Genomic DNA, 23169 nt, shown 5'->3' with positions numbered 1-23169 from the left:
GCTGTAAACACTGGGGTACAAATATTTCTTTGAGCCCTTACTTTCAATTCTTTGGGATATGCAACCAGAAATGGAATGGATGGATCATGTGGTTATTTTTTAATTTTTTTTTCTTTTTTTTTTAAAGAGAGAGAGGCAGAGGGAGAAGCAGGCTCCCCGCTGAGCAGGGAGCCCGATGCGGGACTCGATCCCAGGACCCTGGGATCATGACCTGAGCCGAAGGCAGACGCTTAACCATCTGAGCCACCCAGGCGCCCCATTCTATTTTTTTTCTTAAAGATTTATTTATTTGAGAGAGAGTATGTGTATGTGTGAGTAGGGGGAGGGGCAGAGGGAGAAGGAGAGAATCTCAGGCAGACTCCCCGCTGAGCATGGAGCCTGATGAGGGGCTCACTCTCACAACCCTGAGATCATGACCTAAGACGAAATCAAGGGTCGGACATTCAACGGACTGAGCCACCCAGGTGCCTGTTCTATTTTTATAACCAATCATACACAGTTGAAATGGAGAAGTTATCTATCTATGGGACCCTTGTACAGTGATGTCAGAAGGGACCTGAGAGCAGTCAGACACCCCAATCTGCTGACTGATATATGAATTCCTTCCAACTCCCCTGATGACCAATCATTCAGCTTCTGCTCCAATACCTTTACTGCAAGCTCAGAAGAGCATTTTTCCCATCACTATTTTTACATGCTTTGTGAACTCTTCAAGGAGCAAGTCCTGTCCGTCCTTGCAATAAACGCTTTTTGAAAAATAAACTCTGTATCTGGCTTCATGTATCTGCCCTCCAGCCTTAAATCTTGGTATGCTACCAAACATCAACATGACAAAAATTTAAAAACGACAACAACAAAACCTTAGGGGTGCCTGGTGGCTCAATCTGTTAGCATCTGCCTCCGGTTCGGGTCATGATTCTGGGGTCCTAGGATCAAGCCCCACATTGGGCTCCCTGCTTGTCAGGGAGTCTGCTTCTCCTTCTCCCTCTGCTCCTCTCCCGCTCATGCTCTCTCTCCCTCACTCTCTCAAAAAAAAAAAAAAAAAAAAAACCTCAGAAAAAAACTAACCCAATCTACTTGCCAATGATTGCAAAGATATAAATGAACCTTTGGATATTGCTCCCCCATTAGAAATAGACATTTTTCTGGCCTCGCAATTTAGACTGTAAACTTCATAGGTAAGAAATGAAGATTTAGTATGAGCCACAGTAGAGGACAAAAGGCTGCAAAGAGGAATGTTTTTATACTACTAGAAAGTCAATGCAAAATGGACTGTAGGGGTGCTAAACTAATTTATGAAGAAGAGCGGGGCACCCATGGTAATCTCTTTAGCACTACAAAGACGCTCCAAATCCTTACCCTGGAAAAAAGACTGTCCTTACCCTAAAGTCAACATGCAGCTTGTGATCCCGGCAGATGGGGCAGGGATTCCCAGCAACTTTATCTCTACGCTGTGGAGAGAAAAAACTAGTAGGTGAAGAATGTTCAAAGTCCTGTGAGAAAAAGTGCCACCGCCACTGTCACTATGGTGTCCAGCCCCACTCCACATTCCAGCCATGTACCACCTTCAGAAACTCACAATACATGTCTTTCGAGTCCGCTGTGGGGGTATTCCACCTTTGTGGTTTCTACGGTAGTCAGCCCAGACAGGGCGAGAACCATAACGGTTCTGGTATTCTGAAATGAAAGACCACACAAGTTATTCCTGGTGGGGTTGGTAGAAGTGTCTCTGTCCATTTATTTCAGACTCCACATAATCCTCCCCTTTCCCATTCAGAGGTACCTTCTGAGTCCAGATATTTCCAGGGTTCATTCTTATAAGGGGTTATGGGAACTGGGGACAAAGAATCTTCCTCAGGGGGGCCTTTGGTGCAAAGAGTCTGGAGGGGAACCTATAAAGGCAAAAAATGAGAAAAGGAGTTCAAGGAAAGGACCTGATAGTTTCACTGCCCACATGTTAGAGACGAGAACATGCCCATTGTATTAATGGAATATAGCAGGAATATATATAGAAAGTAACATTTTTCTTAGGGTAAAACTTAGATCAACAACCACTCTTTCTGTCTCTGAGTGGATCCTGAAGGAGAAGCTAATGTGAGAGGGTAACTAGGATAGATGACTGGGAAGCAGTCTTATTTGAGAAGACACACATGATGTGTTCGTGCTTTTGAAGATGTACTAAGAAAAGGGAGAAGAAAGGAAAAGGGAGGGTGTCTAGCTTCTTGGAAGGAAGATGTCTGGTGGGGAGAGGATGCATGACAGGTGAGTCTCCAACCCAATCGAACCCTGAATCACTGAATTGCCCAGCCTTACAAAAGTTGAAGGTCAACATTCCACAGATCAGAACAAACTTGAGTCCTAACGCTAGCTTTAAAGCTACCAGGGCTGTTATTAACTCTGTAGTGACCCCTGTCACCACTGTTAGGGAGTGACAGCTGTGAAAGCTTTCCTATCTCACCGTGCCCACCCCAAGAACCTATCCTGCCCTACCAAGAACCTCCAGTGTGGTGAGTACATGAGGCTGGAGGGAAACCTCAATCTAAAGGACTAAGTTAAGGTTTCATGTATGCGCTGATTAAAAAAACAAACAAAACTAATTTAGTGAGAAAAAGAGAGCTAAGAAACTGGTCCCCAGGTCGTGAGAACATATTCTGGCTTTACCGGGAGATAGCTCAGCAGGTAGAAGTTAGTGTCCCTCAACTCAAGGACATTCCAGGGCATCACACATTTAGACATTATATGCATACTTAAGAGCTGGTTGTGTACGACCAAGAGGCCCAATCCTTCCCCTAATTTTTTAGCCGAGTTGGTAGCGTGGAAAAGGATATCTAACTCTTTTCCCTTGGCCGGGGATTAAAAATCCGCGCAGTATTGAGGAGGGTGAGGGGAAGGTAAAGGGTGGTAGAAGCAGTGTTGCCTAGACAGCCAAGGCATAATAAGCACTTGGGAAAGTCTCCACTCCTGGATTCCCAGCAATGGAGCGATGACCTAGAGAAAGTATAACTAAGTGGCGGTTGTACAAAAATGTGCTCCAAGGAGTTACCTGAACTCCGTAGGCACCTCTGAAGGGCGAAAAGCTAGGAAGGCGCCTCAGCAATAAACGCAATACGGAGGCCGCCATCTTGACGTACGCCCAAGGCAGGAAAGGCCGGAAAGGCAATTGCGCATGCTCCAAGAAACTGGCTAGGGTAGGGCCAAGGGCGAGCCCGCAGTGCGGGAGGCGGCCGCGCACTTGCGTCAGTACGGAAGCGTAAAGGGGGGGCTGTGGGGAGAGGCCAATTTCAACTGCGTCACAATCGAATTCGGCCTCAAAATTGCCTTTTTCTCGAACCAGTCACTACGACTTCTAGATCTCATACTTAGAGCTTGCGTTTTAAGCAATTTTGAAGGAGATTTCTACCGACATCTTCTCAATGCGCATGCGCCGGCCCGGTTCTACCAACCAGGGTGAGAAGTGTTCTCGAGGACGGAAGTGGTGGAAGCAGAGGAAAGGGAGGTGCTGGGCTCTTCGGTCACGCGCTTTTGGGGGAGGCCAGGAAGGAGGCGGAAGAAGGTACTGGGGGGAAGGGGCTGAGCGAAGGTGAAGGAAGGATAGCCAATCAGCTAGCGAGTTGTCTTTCGGGTTGGCCAATGAATTCACGCCTCGCGCACAATGTCTCGCGACAAGGGCGTTTCACTAGCATGTTTGGGCGCGTTGGGCGGCGTCTGGGTATAAAAGACTCCGCCCGAGCAGGCAGCCGCCATTCTGGGGTTCGTTTAGAGGTAAGTTTGGGTGTTTTGTCGGTTGGAGGGTAAAGTTTTGTTAAGATCGTTGGACTGGGGCAGGGGTTAGGCATGAGTTCTGTTAAGGACCATGGTTTATAGAAGGCGGCTGTGTTCGGGATGGGACATGGAGGTGTTCGGAGACAACAAATATGGTACTTAGGGTGTTTAAAGCAACCCGTATTGATTACATCTTTCTCCCTTGTGTTCCTTTTATCCCAGGTTTGAATTTTCTCGGAGAAAGACAGGCCGGCCACGAGGAAAAAAAAGAAACAAGCCGCAGCACCATCTAAGCCCTTGAAAGGATCCTGAGGGGGGAAAGGGAAAACAGCAGCCACCAGCCCAACCACTTGTGTCTTCTGCCCCTTCCCACCTATCTTGCCCACCCCACCAGCCCACGCTGCATGGGACTTGAAATCTGTGGCCGAAGGACCGTCACCACATAACTTCAAAAATAATCAACCACCCACCCATCCCAAACCCACCCAAATTCACTCATCCAGCGTTTACTTTTTTGAATCCACTCAGAACTTTTTTTCTACGATCCCCCCTCCCTAAATGGAGTTGGGTGGGGGGAAAATGAATGCTGAGTTGGCCTTCATTTTTTTAAGAGACTTTTTGATCCAATGAGGCCCCCCAAATAATTGAGTTTTGGGTCCTGGTTGGTTGTTTTATTTTTTTTCTCCAAAATTTTAACCCCCTCCCCCCCTGAGCCCGAGGTGCTGACGTCGCAAAAAAATTGGATAGTAAGTGTCGAATTTTCCAAAACCAGCCTTGCAACAAGAAATCAACGTTTCCCGTTGTGAAACCAAAAATAATGAGAGGAAGAAATGAGCCAATAGAACAAAATAGAGAACTGGAGAAGGACCAAGCCGGTCACTTAATCTCCATTAAAAAAGGGCCTTTGGTCTTAAACAGTCTTGTTCTCTCTCCCCTACCACCTACCTTCCTGCCCTGCTGCAGGAAAGGAAAGGGTGGAGGGAGGGCCAGCAAGTGAGGATTTTGATGGTTAACCCTTCGTAATCCAGCCAATTTCCAGACTGCCAAAGCCATAAGTGTTTGCTTTTTATAAGGAGGAATGGTTAACTTCCTCTTGTTAGCAGTCTTCAAAAGGGTTAATGAGCTCACATACAAAAGATGGTGGATCTTGTGGCCCAGAAGTCCCACTTCTTTGTGTGTGAGACAAGCAGGGCGCCTTTCAATTTGCCAGATTAATAAGCAATCTGTACATAAAGATTGCAGGGTAAGGAGATGGGCAGAGAAATAATAGCTGGCTATGACTTTTTAAATGATTGTTAAATCCTCTCAATTTTAATGTAATTTGCTTGGGGTATATTTGTGTGGTTAAAATAGGTGGCAATCTAGGAATAAAGATTGCAAGACACTTAATTCAGTACAAAATATAATCTTAGTGCCAGTACATACAAGATAATGGGGAGGTAATGTTTTGTAATTGTTGCAGGTTGCATAGGTTATTTAAGAGCAAAAGTGATTAACATTTTAACTTGATACGTTTTGGTGGGTGGTAATACAGTCTAATAGGGGGTGGAAAGGTTGGGAAATGTGGAATTCAGGAGTAATTTTAAAAGCCATTTAGTGCAATTGAATGCTAGCTTTCTAAAAGATTTGTGTCGTTAAAAGGAATTTTTTTCTTCCCTGCTTCAATATGGCGACTTTTCCTTGTCCTTTTGTCTTCCAAGCGGCGTTGCAGGTTGTTTCTTGGCCCATTTTTCTCCTGTCCTCCCACCTCAACCCTATTTGTTGAGAGGGGTCCAAATCCTCCCCCCTTTCCCTTTATAGGGAGGATGGGGGTGGTCGATGGTAGCAGGTTGAACCTCAATTGCAAATTCAGTTCCTCCCCGCAGAAAGTTGTTCTTTTAAATATTTTAATTGGTTTTATTTTCACAACTCTCTTACTCAAATTAGGTCAAAGACCATTCAGGATGGGTGCTGGTTTGGGGTATTTTACTGAAAAAGGGTGTTTTTTGCTGTAACTAGCTGCCGGCAGTGCCGGGATAGCTTTTTTAAGTTTTCCTCTTCTCCATTACAAAATGGCGTCGTCCCTGCTTCTTTGTTGTTTTTTTCTCCCTCTTTTGCCATCCCGAGCTTAGGGCCGCCCTAGAAACTTGGTCAAGGGGGAGGAGCAGCATGGAAAGGTGATGTAATCAGCTTTCTTCCTCTCCACCCTCTTGAAACTCCACCCCTGAGCAGATGCTTTCTGGACTCCTGTGCACGCTGCTGCTAGACAGGAAAAGACCTTTTCTTTAGAATATCTTTTATAATCTTAAGAGGAAAAAGCTTATAGGAATTAGGTCTTGAAGTTGTCCATCTCCTGGGCAGCTCTAGTTTTTATATTTAACAATCAGAGCCTGTTGCTTTTATTTTCACCTTCCTTCACTCATCACAACTGCTTGGAAATTTTCCCCGCTTCAGTTGCCAGGGGTGGAAAACCAGTCAAACCAACTATACTTTAAGACTGGGAGCCTTCTGGTGGGGTGTGTGTGTGAGCTGTGTGTATGTAGATCTGTGTGGTGGGGGATAGTGGGGGAAGGAGGACTTGTGAAAGTGACTTGAATAGACAAATGGGGCCTAATGACACTGAACTGTGCCATTGCTGCTCAGGAACTAGTCCTTGGGCCTGCATTTGGTCGCTTTGTATAATGAGACTGGGGGAGGGTGGGTACTTCAGGACTTCCTTTTAAATCACCCTTATTCCCACCTCTGGGTTTGGGGATAAGCTCTTTGTGTTCAGTGCTGTATCACGTTCTCCAGTTGCGTAGCTCCTCTACATTGGTACTAGGATGAGAAGTGAATAGGAAAGGAGGCGGCAGTTGTAAACTCAAGGCAGGGGGATGCGAGCTACGGTGTCTGGTAAGCAAAACCTTTCTGGTATTACATTTCACAACCTTCATTTCTTTTTTCCAAAGAGCCACCTTTTTTGAATTTCTTTTTCCTTCCCTTTAGAAAGAAATTCCTTAAAAACATTAATGGGAGAATAATGTCTTCTTCATTTTTTAACTCGTGCAGTGCTTTTGCAATGGGTGCATGTTCAAGCCATGCCCAATCTGAGGGTGGTATTGGGTGTCCTGTCCCTTCTCTATCTTCCTCCAACTTTTTCAAAGTCAAATCTTTGTCAGACTCTCCATATACTTTTCATTTTTTAAAGTCCTGATTTGAAGTGTGGAGGTTCTAGGCAGAATTGGAAAGCCATTTTGTACAGCTGTCCTTTGGTGACTTGGTGAGACTTCAGGGCTAATTTTCTGCTGGGTACGGATTCTCAAATTAGTACTTAAACTTCTGGATTGGGTGGGAGGGACTCTTCCACATGTCTATTGACCGCAAGTTTTTTATCTTTTAAGCAGTTTGCCCTGTGCCTCTGCAGCATACCTTCCTTGGGAGCTGAATATTCCACCCATTGGGGTTCCTGATCTCTAGTGAACAGGGGATTAATAAGATCTTCCTTAACATGGGAGATGGGGAAACAAGGTCTTCTAGGGAAACCACATCCATCCAGAGAACCTCGGAGAACCTGATCCTTGTAGTTTGTGGCCAGTTATATTCTGGGATCGCTGGGGCTGGGGGGGGGGGCAGTGATTGTACATTCTCACTGAGAGTCAGATAAGGTTTTGGGGAGATCACTGTACCACTGTACCAGGTTTTCAAAGTGAGTTTGAGGGGTAGGGGCTTACTCCTTAGGAGAGGTAAGACCTCGTGCATCACCTGAGAGACCTAATTCAGTCCACTGAGTCATATTAGGACATAACCTCAAACACCTAAGAAAAGGAAGGGGAATGTCAGGGGTCAGGTACAAAGCATTTTCATTTCCTGAAGTGCTAAGGCTTCTAAGTTAAGGTAAATTCAGACTCCTTCCTCCTTTGTTACAAGTGTTAATGATTGTTTTTAAAAGGGCTCCAATTTGCATAGGGATTTTGTCCTGAACCAATTAAGTTCTTTTTTCTTGGTGATGGGTATGGAGTAACTTTGACCAAGCTAGATATTTTTCACCCTGTTAATTTAATAACTCTCAAGTAAAACTCCTTTGGGAGGCAGGAGTTGGTGTCACTTAAGAACTTTGAAGTTTCTCTCTGGTAAGGAATGTAGAACATTCCCCAGGGCCTTGTGTGTGTCAGCAGTGCTCATCTCTACAAAATCCTCCATGAGAAGGAACGCACAGCGTAGGACGAGGTGGAGATAAGGCTGGGGGGTTCGCCTCCCCCCCTACCCCTTCTGTATGTTCTATCTTCAAGGAAATTAAAAGCAAACATACCATGCCCTAGATTATTTTTGCTTCCAGAAAGCTTCCTTAAGCGTTCTTTCCAGGCTCCAGATAGGACTAGGTAATGTTGACACTTGGTTACTGCCCCTCCTTCCCTGGTCAACTCTGCCTTTTCCACTGTAGGCCTGTGCCAGGAATTTGGGCTCTTCATCCCTTTCCACTTGAGTGCCTTGTAGCTTCTTTCAAAATGTACTGACTGCGAAGTAAGGAAATTTGGTTGTAAGACACTTGGAGTCCTTAATTTTAAATGAGTCAACTAATTTGCCTTTAGGAAAACCATGAAAAAACCCATTTACATTTTGTCTCGACTGGTACTTGTGAGACGAAACTTAGTTCTATTAATTGTATTTCCAAAATATAAATTATAGGAAAAATATTAGTGGGGAATGAATATTTAACATTTCTGCTTTGTCTTCTAGCTTCCCCTGACTATTCTTGCTTGTAAATGGGAATGAAAAAGTTGTCCCTGGGTCCCATTCCTAGCAGAGGGCACTGGACAGAATTTAGCTTTGTACTCATTGGTCTCTTTCTGGGGATGGTTATTCTCTCTTCTTTCCCACCCTCTTACGTGAAGAGGAACATTTGAGCTCAGGTGACACTTTTGAGTTTCTGAAGGAAGTAGGGGTAGCAGTCCTTTTGGCTCAGCTCGTACTTGGATATGCAAAAGGTAGTTCTCCAAGGTGATGTATATCTACTCTGGGTGTGAATCAGTCGGGTCAGCAGTATTTGGCCTGGTGGGGGCGGTGGTGCTGGTTTGAAGTGATGTTAATTTAATTTTTGTCACATTGTGTATATTGTGGTTGCTGATGATATGTATTACTTTGGACTCACTCACTGCTTTTCCAATCTCCAATAGATGGGAAGTCTGTTTTATCCCTTTGTTGTATCTGTGTATGTATCTCTTGGTATAGTGTCTATATTATATCCCTGTGTGGTGTCTTACTACATGGGAGGAATGCCTTTCTCTCCGTGTCTGTCTTTGTAAGAATCACCGCACTTCAGTGGATTTGGCCCATGGGCTTCTAATCTTATCCAGTATTCTACTTCAGTATTTCTCCTCTGACCGCAGGTTCTCCCCGTCCCTGTGGAGGTCCCACAGCAGGTGCAATAGCACACTTAACCCAGAGTTGCCCACCTCAGCGTTTTTTACCTCCTCTCCGTATTCAGCCCACAGAGCTCAAGCACCAGCCTCTTCCCTGCTTCTGCTGCTGCTTCCCTAGGTGGTTAGGGCCTGTCTATTTAGAAATTTATTGGCCTTTTTGTTGGGAGGACTAAAAGGTTGAGATTGTTATGCTTGTTTTTCTTTTTTGATTTGTCTGAGAACAAATAGAACAAATTTTTGTTGTTTTATAAGAAACTTGTTCTCTTTTCTGCACAAAACACAGCTTGTAAAACACTGATTTTCCCACCCTTCTGCTGGGATCATGTCTGTTATCTGTACTATAAGCAGAAGGCAAGAAATTGTTTTCTTCTTGCCTCCTTTCTACCCAGCATTAACCTTACATTCCAAACGCAAATATTACTGAGGTAGCTTTCTTTTTCGGTTCTCAGAAGCCTGTGTTTAGAGGCATAAAAATCCCAGTCAGAGCCACATTGGTTCTAAATTACCTTGGGTTTTGGCCTAGAAATTGCTTCACACTTTATTCTATAACAGCAGTTTAGCTTTTAATGAGCTCCTTTTCTAACCTGGTCTAAAGTAGCTACTTAAAATTTAATGGCATTTTTCCAGCTTCCAGTTTTATTCCATTTATTTTGGCTCCGTGGTTTCTAATTTCAGGCCTTTCTTTTGGGGATCTTGGATGGTAGTGTGATTTTGGAGAGGAGTAGTAATCAAATGCACATCTTTGCTTTTGAAATTACAAAGCAGTCTTAACTTTAAAACAATAAAAATTTGTGCAGTATTTGGTTAATGAGTGACAGTTCTCTTCACGGCTTAGGAGTACCTGCTTGATTTTCTTTATATCCATTTGTTTCCATTTCTGGGAGCTACCCACAACTCTCTTGAGGGAAAGATTATGTTTTCAAGTTTTTATCACTTACCACTTTAGCTGATTGTCTCCTGGTGCAAACAGAGCATATTCTGCTTGAGGTGACTGTGACTGTTAATAGACTAAGATAAAAAGTAACTGACTAATCTTAGAAGACATTTAGCCCAAGTGTCCAAGATTGTCCCAGTTCTTATCAAGCTATAGGCTTTTTTTTTTCAAGCTTATTTATCAGCAGCCAAGAAGAAATAGGACCTAACAATAAGCAGAAATACCTTGGAATGTTGAGTGTTTTGTTATGGGAACTCAACTCAGCCCTAACAATTTAGTGAAGTTCAGCTATCTAGAAAGGATGTAACTGGGAGGGAGAGAGAAAGGTGTGCTGCCCAGTCCTCCAGTCTAATTGTCTTCCCATTGAGTCCTGTATTAACACCGTGCTTAACTTGCCAGGGCTTTTTTTCCTCTGTGGTAGTGATGGTTGGTTTTTTCTTACCTAGAAAATGGTGAGTGTAGTTGAATATAGATTGAAAAATTAGTCACAAAATTTTGTCAACTGTAGAAATGGAATTTATTAGAGGGTATAGTGGGACTGTCGTTGCCACCCATTTATTCTGTGGGTTTATTTTGTCCTTGTCTTAGAAACCTCGATCATGGGTTCGGGTCCCATAGATCCCAAAGAGCTTCTCAAGGGCCTGGATAGCTTCCTTAACCGAGATGGGGAAGTCAAGACGGTGGATGGGATTTCCAAGATCTTCAGGTGAGTCTGCTTATCTTTGGATTCACTGTGAGCAGAGGATACTGTATATTGTAATACCACTATAAGTAAGACTGACAAGAATGAGTGTTTTTGGAGGGGAAAGAGTCAGTGGAGTAAGATTGGTATCCAGTAATTTTAGATAGGAAAAGGTGATCCCTTGGTTCCTCGCGATAATGGAATCGGGGTTTGGATATCCACAGTCTCGAGGAAGTCACGCTTTGGAAGGAAGGGAGCAGGGGAGCCAGGTGACAGAATTCTTGGTTCTGTTTTGGATCACATTCTATATACCCAAACTGCTGTCTTCCTTCAGGGATCCTCCAGTTTCCCAGGGGAAGGCAAAAGACTAAGCCAGTCCTGAACAGACTACAAATGGATGGCTGTTAGTGCTAGGATACTTCATTGGGAAGCAGAATCAAGTGTGGCCTGTGGGTTAGGGAAGCAGTGATGCTCACCTCCCCAGATCACAGACTTCAGTGTCTCCTCAGTTGTCTTCCATCTTCTCATAGGATTCCATTTCACTCTGGATCCATCCCATCCCCCGAGAGGCTTGTGTGACCTTCCCACTCTGTGGCAAAGTCCCAAGTCATCAGGGATTTTTAGGCACTCCCACAGATCAGAGATGGTTCTGCTGAAAGAAGAGCCTCTTGCTCCATTTTTAACCTTAATTTCTCTCCTACAGCCTGATGAAGGAAGCACGAAAGATGGTGAGTCGATGCACTTACTTGAACATTCTCCTGCAGACCCAGTCACCAGAAATATTGGTCAAGTAAGTGGGGATCTGGGTGGCTGGGCTGGGAAGATGTACTTAGAAGGTGGGTGAGGGGAGGCATGGGGGACTAGGAGTATGGGACATGGCACTCCAAAACCCAGGAAGGGCATTACAGATTCTCCTACCTGTCTGCAGGTTTATTGATGTTGGTGGCTACAAGCTGCTTAACAGTTGGCTGACCTATTCAAAGACAACCAACAACATTCCCCTCTTGCAGCAAATTCTGCTGACCCTGCAGCACCTCCCGCTCACTGTGGACCATCTCAAGCAGGTACCCTAAGTCTCTACAACACTAGTGCTTCCTTTTTGCTTTAGCCTAATAGATAAAATACACGGACTCTGATGTGGTTGCATTCTTGGGCCTGTGCAGGAGAGTGGTAGAAAAAACAGGAATTCAGTATCAGAAGACTTGGTTTATGTACATTAATAGGTGTGTGGTTAGGGCAGTTCAGGTATTTGAGCCTCAGTTTTCTTGTCTATCGTTGGGAATGATTGTACCTATCTACATTGGTTGTTTTAAGGATTAAGATTGTGCCTACAAAGGTTTTGTAAATGGTAAAGTACTACAGTAGTGGTGGCCGCAGTTAGGGACTATTAAGAAGTTGTGGGCAGGGCACCCAGCTGGCTCAGTTGGTGGAGTGTGCGACTCTTGATCTTGGGATTGTGGGTTTGAGCCCCACGCTTGGGTGTAGAGACGGCTTAAAAATAAAGTCTCACAAAAAAGAAACTGTGCATGAATTTGTGCAGCTCTTAGCTCCGAGACGACTCATTTTCCTCCTTGTACTTAACCTTTCTCCCCATCTCTCATAGAACAACACAGCCAAACTGGTGAAGCAGCTGAGCAAGTCAAGTGAGGATGAAGGTAGGGGCCAGTCCTTCCTCATGACTGCCTCTTTGTTATTTTCATGTCTCACTCCCATCCTTGAACTGCCCTGTCACTCCTTCTTACTTCACTTTTACTTTCCTTTTTTAAAAATTGAGCCTCTCTAACCTGTCACCCTTTCCTGTTCTCAATTCCAAATGGGATTTGTCCATTTCTCTACTACTGAATGTAAGACAAGATCCTATACTTCAGCAAGAAGCTGATTCTTAATATCTCTTGGTGTAAAAGGTATACACTTAAAATTCTTTGGAGAATAATAGTGTCATCCAAGAGAGTGTCCTTATCATTTCCTTTTGTTTTTCTAAATAAATACAGCATATTCTGGGACCCTCAGTGTGTGTTTTCCTAACAATAGACATATAGTTGTACCAATAAACACTTTCCTTTAGGACATAGGCAGAAAGAATCCTGACTGCTGGAGTAGATCATAGCTTTGGTAGCAACAGAGTTTTTCTTTTTTTAAGACAAAGGGTATTGGAGGGGTGCCTGGGTGGCTCAGTTGGTTAAGCGACTGCCTTCGGCTCAGGTCATGATCCCGGAGTCCCTGGATCGAGTCCCGCATCGGGCTCCCTGCTCGGCAGGGAGTCTGCTTCTCCTTCTGACCCTCCCCCCTCTCATGTGCTCTCTCTCATTCTCTCTCTCACAAATAAATAAAAAAATAAAAAAAAAAAAATCTTAAAAAAAAAAAAAAGACAAAGGGTATTGGAGCCCTTGGCAAGGGCCATACAGTTCTGGCTTAAAGACAGGGCCTGGCTCCAGAAAGTCACAGCCTTTTCTTTAGTGAAGAAAAGGGTTTATACCCCGGGCACAAACCACTAGTGAAGACACTGGCGTGCCACAGGTGAGCAGTATTCTAGCGGAGCTAATCCCCTGATCAGAATACAGGCTTACTCTTTTGTCTAAAGGGAATGGTGTGCTAGGTCCTTTTGGAAAGAGGCTTTGGCAGTTTGGTGTGGAAGGAGCATGTAGGCCTGGGTAAGCCTATCTGAAGTTCCTTTAGCTGTAGGAGAAAACACTGGGAATATTTACCAAGATAAAGGGTTTAATTCATAGTGTTTAAGTGAAAAACATTCTCTAGCTTTCTGTTCTTTTAGTTGTATTCATTCTCGGTTTTAGGTCCTTTTAGATACTGAGCAACTTCTGTATTTGTGACATTACAGAGTATCTTGAATAATAATTTGTAATGTAACACGTATTACAGAATGTCCTATTAAATCATTGCTCATCTCTTGTTTCTTTATTGTCGGGTATAGTGTTCCTTGTTTTCCAGTTAGCTCAATTGTGCTGCCACCTTTGAATATAGGTTTAATTGTTCTGTACTTCTTTGAATACTGAAATTTGTACATTCCTTATAGACCTTAAAGTCTCAATAGACCATAGTATCAAGTGGTCCAAAAAGGTTTAGGATATCCCTGTATTGGGGATGCACTGGAGTTTATGTTGCCTTAAGTATAGAAATTGGTAGTTGTGTATTTGAAAAGTTGTGGTTTAATGTTTTCAACAATCTCATTATTAAATGAGTCTATAAGTGGAAATGTTGGCAAGAGGATGGATGCCACAGATAAGAGATGTTATTTGCCAAGTACGAAAGGCAAGAGCTGTAAAGGTTTTTGTTCTTTTCTATATATTTGGAAACACATTTTATCCTTTATCTTTAAATTCTCTACCCATCTTTTTTCTCCAAATAAACAAAGCCTTCCCCATCCCTGAAGTGGTCTGCTTTAAGCTCTTCGCCTTTGCTACACTTAATTGTTTTTTTTTTAAGCCATTATCACTAGTAGCATTCTAGGAAGAAAGGTGGCTTAGGAAATCTTCTGTAAAATGGATCTAAAAAAAAAAAAAAAAGATGGATCTAAATCTGCCTCCTTGAAACTTGGTTTGCCTTTAGGACAACATAGAGTGATACTGTTCTTAGCTTTTCAGGTACTTGAACCTTGCCTGCCTTTTTCCTGATTTTAGTTCGGCACTGGCTTCATTCTGCAGCTTCCTAGCTTTCTGACTCTGATCTTTATTCTGCTGTCTGTCTGTGAAGGAGGAATAAGAATCTTCAAGTTATAACAGCCACATGAGATCTATGTAAAAAACTGATGTCGGTTTCTTTTAATTTATTAACACTGATGTGGTTTTTATAATGTACTATGTATGTAATTAATGTCGTCCCCCCCCCCCGGTTGGATTGGAATGGAAGACTGCTGTGTGATTCATTGTTCTATTTTGAAGAGTTTGGTTTGTGAGCCTATGTCATGTTCTTAAAACTCTTGGTTACATTTTTTTTACATAGATTTTCACAGTATATCTTTAAACATCTCTATTTTCTGTTATTGGAAGAATAGCGTTTTTAGCTACTTAGGCATTTCCCCTTATACTCTCACCTGCAGAGCTCCGGAAATTGGCTTCAGTCCTTGTCAGTGACTGGATGGCTGTCATCCGCTCCCAGAGCAGTACCCAGCCTGCTGGTAAGCTCCTTAGTCTTTTATCCCTCGTATTTATTTCGTTCCCACTGGGACACGGCCTTCAAGTGTCTTTAGCCTGCTTCACCTCTGACAGTCTTTCTCTTTAAGTAAAATCCTTTTCTACTTTGTTTTTTCATAACAGAGAAAGATAAGAAAAAACGTAAAGAAGAGGGGAAGAGTCGAACCACCCCTCCTGAGCGACCCTTGACTGAGGTGAAGGCTGAGACCCGGGCTGAGGAGGCCCCAGAGAAGAAGAAAGAGAAGCCGAAGTCTCTCCGAACGACGGCACCCAGTCACGCCAAATTCCGTTCCACTGGTAGGGCTGTTGGCTGGTCTTGGGAGGGTCTGTGGGCAGATGTACACCTAGGACCTTGTAGTAGAATAGCTGATTTATGATAGGGCACACATGGAAGAGGTTAGGATTGGTGGGTGAAACTTGGGCTAGATGAAGATTTAGGGTTGGACCAGGGAGGAAGAGTTAAGAGAGTGGGAGTGAGTTCAACCCCAACAGCATGTTTCTTCCCACAGGGCTAGAGCTGGAGACCCCATCTTTGGTGCCTGTGAAGAAGAATGCCAGTGCCGTGGTAGTTTCTGACAAGTACAATCTTAAACCCATCCCCCTCAAGCGTCAGAGGTATGGACCACCACCTGGGTTTCTGCATGGGTTAGGTCTGTGGACATGAGGGAGAAAGAAGGGGTGAGTCAGAGATGTTGATGGTTCCTCTTCTGACAGCACCACAGTTGCTCCAGGAGATGCTGCACCTCCTGCAGAGAAGAAATACAAGCCACTGAACACCACACCGAATGCCACCAAAGAGATCAAAGTGAAGATCATCCCACCACAGCGTGAGTCTAAAGTGGAGGAATGCACTTTGGGAGCAAACTCTTCATGGGAATGAATGTTGGGGGGTGGTAGGGGATGGATTTCTTGGTGTCTTAATTAACTTTTGCACCTCTGGAGCTCCCCTTTCGTAGGATTACTTAAAAGTAACTATAGAGATGAGGTATGGAGGTGTGCTATTCAGTGACTGATTTAGGGGTACTCCCAGCTTTGGGATATTCTGTCCTGTCCACGGGGGCTGGCTTCTTCAGTTACCTGAGCTCCAATTCATACTCAGAGCCTCGAGTTGCCTGCCTTTAAAAGAAAGGGCACCTGGCTGGCTCAGTTGGAGGAGCATGCAACTCTTTTTATCCAGGTCGGGAGTTCAAGACCCACACTGTTTGTAGAGATTACTTAAAAACAAAAGAATAACAAGAATTCCTTGTGTGAATCCAGCATATGCTTCCTGGTCACCTTGAACTTACTATGTCCTCAGTTGGGGCAGGGTCTCCATTGGCCCACTTCCTGCCCAGACTTTGTCTATAGGAATAGGATTGTGAAAGAGGTCTGATGATTCCCTTTTATGCTTTTTCCTTTTATAGCAATGGAGGGCCTGGGCTTTCTGGATGCGCTCAATTCAGCCCCTGTTCCAGGCATCAAAATTAAGAAGAAGAAGAAGGTGCTGTCACCTACAGCTGCCAAGGTTTGAGCCCTGGGCTGTAGGTGTCACGTGACAGGGTGTCAAAAGTAAAGTCGAAGGAAGGGCTCAGCAGCTAGGAGTGGTTGGGGAGGACAACCACTGGGATGGGGATGGGTCGGCAGTATGAGAGGCAGAGTCTTACTTTATAAGAACTCATGGGGGATCCTGTCCAGGACCTTGGACTAATTGCCTTACCTTAACCTTGGCTTTCATGTCTGCTCATTAACTTCTTTTTCTTTCACGATAGCCAAGCCCATTTGAAGGGAAAACGAGCACAGAACCAAGCACAGCCAAACCTTCTTCCCCAGAACCAGCACCTCTTTGTGAGGCTATGGACACAGACCGCCCAGGCACCCCAGTTCCCCCTGTTGAAGTCCCAGAGCTCATGGATACAGGTAAGTCTAGAAATTGGTTCAGGTTTGGGGGTTTTCTGAAAGGAAGGACCTGGGTCTGAAACCTCTCCTGCTTACAGCCTCTTTGGAGCCAGGAGCACTGGATGCAAAGCCAGTAGAGAGTCCTGGAGATCCCAGCCAGCTGACCCGGAAAGGCAGGAAGAGGAAGACTGTGACGTGGCCTGAGGAGGGCAAACTGAGAGAATATTTCTATTTTGAACTGGATGAAACTGAACGAGGTTAGCAGTCAAGATTCTTGTGTAGAAAGTGGGTATAGAGAGTTTAAAAAGGACTGGGTTGTGTTTACTTTTTCTCTTTCTTCTCCTTGCCAATAGTAAATGTGAATAAGATCAAGGACTTTGGCGAGGCAGCTAAGCGAGAGATACTGTCAGACCGACACGCATTTGAGACGGCCCGGCGTCTGAGCCATGACAACATGGAGGAGAAGGTGCCCTGGGTATGCCCGCGGCCCCTGGTTCTGCCCTCACCCCTTGTCACCCCTGGAAGCAACAGCCAGGAGCGATATATCCAGGCTGAACGGGAGAAAGGAATCCTTCAGGAGCTCTTCCTGAACAAGGAAAGGTGAGCAAAACACGGTTCCCACCCTGGGCGGCATGAACCATGTTCGTGTTAAGTGCTTGGACCCCTGAGGGGAACATGCCCTGGGTAATTAAGATGCAGGTGGAGGCTAGGAGGGAATGTGAGGGCTTGAATAAATAATTTGACTGTCATTCTTTTTTTTCCCGGCATTCCTAATAGTCCTCATGAACCTGATCCTGAGCCCTATGAACCTGTCCCCCCGAAGCTCATCCCCCTAGATGAGGTGAGCACACGCTATGTGGGGATGGAGATTGTGACCGATTTTAATGTGTCTTTCAACATTTCATTTCCATTTCAAATGGAATGTCTCTTCATTCTTTCAAGTTAGTCCTGATTGTTCTCCTGTTCTTGCAGGAGTGTTCCATGGATGAGACCCCGTATATTGAGACCCTGGAGCCTGGAGGAGCTGGTGGCTCACCTGATGGGGCAGGCGGCTCCAAGTTGCCTCCTGTCCTGGCCAATCTCATGGGAAGCATGGGTGCTGGGAAGAGCCCCCAGGGTCCTGGAGGAGGAGGCATCAATGTGCAAGAGATCCTCACCTCCATCATGGTATGAGCCCGCCTTTCTCTTTCCCACTGTCTCTGGAATCTGCCTCTCTTTTTACCCCAGTACTCATCTTCTCACTTACCTCCTCATCTGGCTCTTTTCTCTGCCTTGCATTTTATTGACCTTGCTCTTTAATCATCTTGCCTCACAGGGTAGCCCAAATAGTCATCCTTCAGAGGAACTGCTCAAGCAACCAGACTATTCAGACAAGATTAAGCAGATGCTCGGTAATCACCAGGGCCAGCCCTGGGGCCTGGGGGAGGAAGCCTACTGTGGAGTTGGGGGTGAGTGGGAAGCCAGGGGTATTGCCGCTGGGTGGGAGGGCAAGACTGGACAGAGCATTGCTCTGCCAAGTTGGTCTGAGAGGGCCAGAGGCACATCTAAGTAGGAAGTCATGCCTCTTCTAGAATCCTCTTGCTCTACTTTTTTTTTTTTTTTTTTTTAAATAGTGCCACATGGACTCTTAGGCCCTGGTCCAATAGCCAATGGTTTCCCACCAGGAGGCCCTGGGGGCCCCAAGGCCATGCAACACTTCCCCCCTGGGCCTGGGGGACCTATGCCAGGTAGGTGGTGAGAGGTTGGAATGGGTTTACCTGCTTAATTTTGGCCTGGTAATCGTGTAGGATTGACCCAAAGGTGGGAGGTGGTTTAGGCTGGGAGGGGCCATCCCTGAGTGTAACAGGTAGCTGATAATGTCTCTCTTTCCCTCACAGGTCCTCACGGAGGCCCTGGTGGGCCAGTGGGTCCACGTCTCTTGGGTCCCCCACCCCCTCCACGAGGGGGTGATCCCTTCTGGGATGGCCCAGGTGACCCCATGCGGGGTGGCCCAATGCGGGGGGGTCCAGGACCAGGTCCTGGACCATACCACAGAGGCCGTGGTGGCCGAGGAGGAAGTGAACCGCCGCCTCCTCCTCCCTTCCGGGGGGCCAGAGGAGGTCGCTCTGGAGGAGGACCCCCAAATGGACGAGGGGGCCCTGGTGGGGGCATGGTTGGAGGTGGTGGGCATCGTCCCCATGAAGGCCCTGGTGGGGGCATGAGCAGCAGCAGTGGACACCGCCCCCACGAAGGCCCTGGCAGTGGCATGGGTGGTGGGCACCGCCCCCACGAAGGCCCAGGCGGTAGCATGGGTGGAGGTGGGGGACATCGTCCCCATGAAGGCCCTGGTGGTGGCATGGGCAGTGGCAGTGGCCATCGCCCCCACGAAGGCCCTGGCAGTGGCATGGGTGGAGGCAGTGGACATCGCCCCCATGAAGGTCCTGGTGGAGGAATGGGTGCTGGAGGTGGACATCGCCCCCATGAAGGCCCTGGTGGGAGCATGGGTGGAAGTGGTGGACATCGCCCCCATGAAGGTCCTGGACATGGGGGGCCCCATGGCCACCGGCCTCATGATGTCCCTGGTCACCGAGGCCATGACCATCGAGGGCCACCACCTCATGAGCACCGTGGCCATGATGGCCCTGGCCACGGAGGAGGGGGCCACCGAGGGCACGATGGAGGCCACAGCCATGGAGGAGGTGAGAATGGTTCCTGCTCGGTACTACATGGCTTTTGGTGTCCCCTGCAAGTTTTGGGGGAGCATCACTACCCTGGGTGTGCTAGGCCAGACATGAAATCACCCTGTTTTCAGTATGCCTGGCAGTTGCTACCCTTGGCCCTTTCCTCAAATCCGTAGGATTCCATGTCCCCCTGAAAGATAGTTTTCAGGATGCTGTGGACGGGGTGGGGTTGGCGTGCGAGGGTGGCATCGACCTCTTGGCCGTGTTCTAACGACTCCGCCATCATTCCCACAGACATGTCAAACCGCCCTGTTTGCCGACATTTCATGATGAAGGGCAACTGCCGCTACGAGAACAACTGTGCCTTCTACCACCCGGGGGTCAATGGGCCCCCCCTGCCCTAGGGACCGCCGCCTCTGCCCCACCCACACACACCCCTGTGGACTGCAGCCTCGCTCCTTCCGCCCTGTTATGGCTTCTGTGAGGCCCACGTTCCCCTGTCCCCAGCTGAGGAGGAGCCGGCCCCCTCAGTTCCCACCTGCTTGGGTTGCTGGGGGTTTTCTGATCACTGGTGCGCATTGATGTACATACTTTCCTCCAGTCTGAGGAGGAGAGAGACTGGATACATTCTGTACCCTGGACTGCTGAAGAGAAGACCCAGTTGGCTTCATTTTTTTGAGGAGATTTGCCCTATAACCCCAAGCCCCTTTCCAGTATTACCCTTTATGCCTGAGAACCTAAAGCTGGTTATCCTGGAGAGCACCTCTACTCTCCTGTTGTGGGTCCTCCACATGCACACAGAACTGACACGGGATCAGCTGCACTTATGAAATCATCCCAGCCAAGTTCATTCTTCTCATGGGGTGGGGAGATGGTAAAAGGGGTATTAGATACCCCACTGCACTGAGAGGGCTCAATCAGGCTGGATTTGAGTTCTGGAACACATCCTCCCCACTTCTGCCCTGGCACAGGCTTTCCATTGAGTCCCTTCTCAAGTACGACTTCGCAACCTTCTGTGAACACCCAGGTCTGCATCATGGGTCTGCTAGGTTCAGTGATGGTCAATTCACGTCCGCATCCAGTGGAAGTTGTAGCTGGCACGGGTGAGGCTGGGGGTGGTGGCCCGCCCTTGCCTGCAGCTCATTCTGGAAACTTTGTAAAAACACTTCAGTGAGACCAGCTTTCCATCAACTTGCCCGCATTCTGGGCCTGAGAGTCACACTACACGCACTGCCTTCAGGAGTTGGCGCGCTCTGCCCCCAGCTGGAACCTCGTTGGTGCGAGGCCTCCAGCTCCCTTGCCCTGTCAGCCACCTCTGGGTCCCACCAGGTGCCTTCCTGGGTGGGTGCCGCAAGCTGACGTGCCCTTCCCCAGCCCTCTCCTTCCCAGGTCTCGGCATCAGTTTGTTTTCTATGAAAACAGTGGATCGGTTGGCTTTTGTGCAGGGTCTTGGGTTAGAGCCACGATGGATTTGAGGGATGAGTATTTTTTTCTTTTGGTTTTGTATATTTTGTACATTAATAATAAACAGTGGAAAGAGAAGCAGCTTATTTAACCCCTAGTGTGTTTGGGCTCTTTGTTTAAAAAAACAAAAACCCAGCCATTGTCTGCTGCCTTAAGTACATTAGTACAACCCTCCGTGGAATCCGTTATTCAGTCCCTTTGAGGAGCTAACATTTGTTCTGCTGTGAGGTCAGTGTGGGTATTAAGTGAGATACTGGTGAAGGAATACTTTGAACATAAAAGACCACAGGTACAGAGTAAATCCCATGGGTCAACATTCTTTGAGCAAGCCTTGGGACCTAGGGAAACAGCTTTTCATAGATCACTGGAGCTGCCGATGGTGTGGGTGGACATTCGTTCCACCTCCAGTTGAACCTACCATCCCTGTGGAGTTGCCTAGGAAAGGAATTTAAGTGAGGGTGGGTGGAAGGAGCACGGAGAGTGGAAGGAGGAAAACTCCCCAGAGCAGTTTCTGGGGGAAGAAAAAAACTGGTGGCTCCTTTTAAGAGCAGTTTCAGTGGACAAAGAGAGAAGAACAGAACAGCGTAGGCTGCTCTTGCCCCAGAAAGTGGCTCTGCGGAGGAGACCTCACTAGGCCTACTGCCTGATGGTGTTGGGTTCGTAAGGACAGGTGTTAGTTGTGTTGATGGAGTAAGGTCTGAGAGAGACGTTTTGGAGATCAGAACATGGACAGGATTAACTTCAAATAGGAATTTCTGCTATTCTTGAAACTAGAAATTAGAAGGATAGTGCATTTTGGGGAGGAAGGTGGGGGGCTATGGGGGCATGGGTTAAGAGGAGTGGTCTTCAGGGGTGTCTGGCTGGCCCAGTCAGTAAAGCATGTGACTCGATCTCTAGGTCGAAGTTTTGAGCCCCACGTTGGGTATAGAGATTAAAAAAACAAAACACTACAAACAGCTCATTTTGGGGCACTTGGCAGGCTCAGTAGTGTATGTGAGACTCCGGATCTTGGGGTCACGAGTTGGAGCCCCATGTTGGGCATGGAGATTACTTAAAATAGAACACAAGTTTCTCGGCTGCTGTTTCCAGGATTGGCCACAGGAGGGCAATAACCAAAATTTCACAGGCCTTCTTTACATTCAGCAAGGCCAATGGAGCTATCTTTATCTTCCCTTTGCCCGGCCCGCCCAGACTATGCTCAGTCCTATAGCGGCTCTGTGCACTCAGGACCTGAGCAGAGCACCTAACGTAAGGGCCAAACTAAGAGGTAAAATATGAAGCAGTGCTGCCTGGCTGGCTCTGTTAGGGGAAGGTGCAACTCTGGAGCTTGGGGTTGTGAGCGGGAGCCCCACGATGGCGGTAGAGATTACTTTAAGTTTTGTTTTTTTTTTTTTAAATAGGCAGTACCCATCTCAAGTGGAAAAAGTGAACAAACATGTCACGACCTAGTGGGTCATTCTCTGACTTGTGTTTCTATCTCTGGCATCAGGCCACAAGAACCTTTAAAGAGAACTCAAAGTTTTTTCTATTTTAATTTAAAAATGAGTTCAGCCATTTTGCTTTCAAATTCTCCATGAAAATCCAAAGTAACCTGTTAAAAGAGTTTTTTTTTGTTTTTGGACAAGGCTGATCATCTACATTTCAGCCACTGACCCATTTCCACACCTTCAACAAGTCCCCACAGGCACTTCTCTCCGTTGCAGCTGGTCTGTTCTTTCTGCTCCCATCTCCCACCCCCCCCAAATACCCTTCCCGCTGTAAACATTCTCTGTCAATCCCTCCCCAGGCACACCAGTTCCATCTCCAATTCTGGATAATCATTGTTCTAATTCACCCATTCCTACTCTTGGGCGGTACACCTAATGTTGCAAAAACACGAAATCCTACCATCTTGGCTCAGTACAAATTGCTAGCACCAACTCAACACTTAGTGCTGCTCGTCTGGCACCAAAACTCCTGAGTGAGCCCCATTCAATGTGAGCACCATTTCCCCTTCACCTGAAAATATCGGAGTCTACATTTTCTTAAGAGGAAGAAGGGTAGCTCTTTTCCAAGGCTCAACCCTTCTCTCAGTATCTCCTGTGTCCTCCACCCAGCAATCAGAACAATTTTTGTAAAAATGAAAACAGATCAATTCTCACCACTGTGCAGATGCCAGTGGCCTCCCATTGCTCCTCAAATTGTGTCCCACCCCCATCAAGGCTTACAAGCCTGGAGTGTCCTGGTCCCCCTGCTTAAGTTCAAGCCACATATCTTGCCTATGTCA

General features: G+C 46.4%; 2 protein-coding genes across 2 annotated transcripts in view; one reads left to right on the top strand and one right to left on the bottom strand.

The window, feature by feature from the left end:
- Window positions 1-3180, bottom strand: part of MRPS18B (mitochondrial ribosomal protein S18B) — a 6553-nt gene extending 3373 nt beyond the window's left edge. The window contains exons 1-4 of the mRNA XM_081827536.1: window positions 3044-3180; window positions 1784-1892; window positions 1580-1677; window positions 1360-1451 (exon numbers count right to left, since the gene is read on the bottom strand). Of these exons, the coding sequence (XP_081683662.1) occupies window positions 1360-1451; window positions 1580-1677; window positions 1784-1892; window positions 3044-3121 (377 nt within the window). The 5' untranslated portion in view covers window positions 3122-3180. The remainder of the gene's footprint in view (window positions 1-1359; window positions 1452-1579; window positions 1678-1783; window positions 1893-3043) is intronic.
- A 486-nt stretch (window positions 3181-3666) lies between these two features.
- PPP1R10 (protein phosphatase 1 regulatory subunit 10) lies at window positions 3667-20994 on the top strand. Its single transcript, XM_081827795.1, has 20 exons — window positions 3667-3762; window positions 3985-4508; window positions 10663-10780; window positions 11460-11546; window positions 11685-11820; window positions 12360-12411; window positions 14811-14888; window positions 15028-15201; window positions 15414-15519; window positions 15619-15731; window positions 16308-16408; window positions 16653-16800; window positions 16878-17036; window positions 17133-17379; window positions 17557-17620; window positions 17752-17946; window positions 18095-18170; window positions 18393-18506; window positions 18657-19457; window positions 19734-20994. The coding sequence occupies exons 3-20, from the start codon at window positions 10674-10676 to the stop codon at window positions 19841-19843; spliced, it is 2868 nt and encodes a 955-aa protein (XP_081683921.1). The 5' UTR covers window positions 3667-3762; window positions 3985-4508; window positions 10663-10673; the 3' UTR covers window positions 19844-20994.
- Window positions 20995-23169: the final 2175 nt, after the last annotated feature.

This window comes from Leptonychotes weddellii, chromosome 8, assembly GCF_054177405.1.
Source record: "Leptonychotes weddellii isolate Sample4059 chromosome 8, ASM5417740v2, whole genome shotgun sequence".
In the NCBI taxonomy this organism is placed as follows: Eukaryota; Metazoa; Chordata; class Mammalia; order Carnivora; family Phocidae; genus Leptonychotes; species Leptonychotes weddellii.
Note: the sequence above shows the minus strand (reverse complement) of the source record. Positions and strands in the feature narration are given on the sequence as shown.

What these genes read in the sequence shown, in the direction of transcription:
- PPP1R10 (XM_081827795.1), top strand. Translation starts at nt 10,674, where the DNA reads ATGGGTTCGGGTCCCATAGATCCCAAAGAGCTTCTCAAGGGCCTGGAT. An exon ending in ACTGGATGAAACTGAACGAG is followed by an intron (nt 17,037 to 17,132) that starts GTTAGCAGTCAA and finishes CCTTGCCAATAG; the next exon opens with TAAATGTGAATAAGATCAAG. An exon ending in AGGCCACAGCCATGGAGGAG is followed by an intron (nt 19,458 to 19,733) that starts GTGAGAATGGTT and finishes TCATTCCCACAG; the next exon opens with ACATGTCAAACCGCCCTGTT.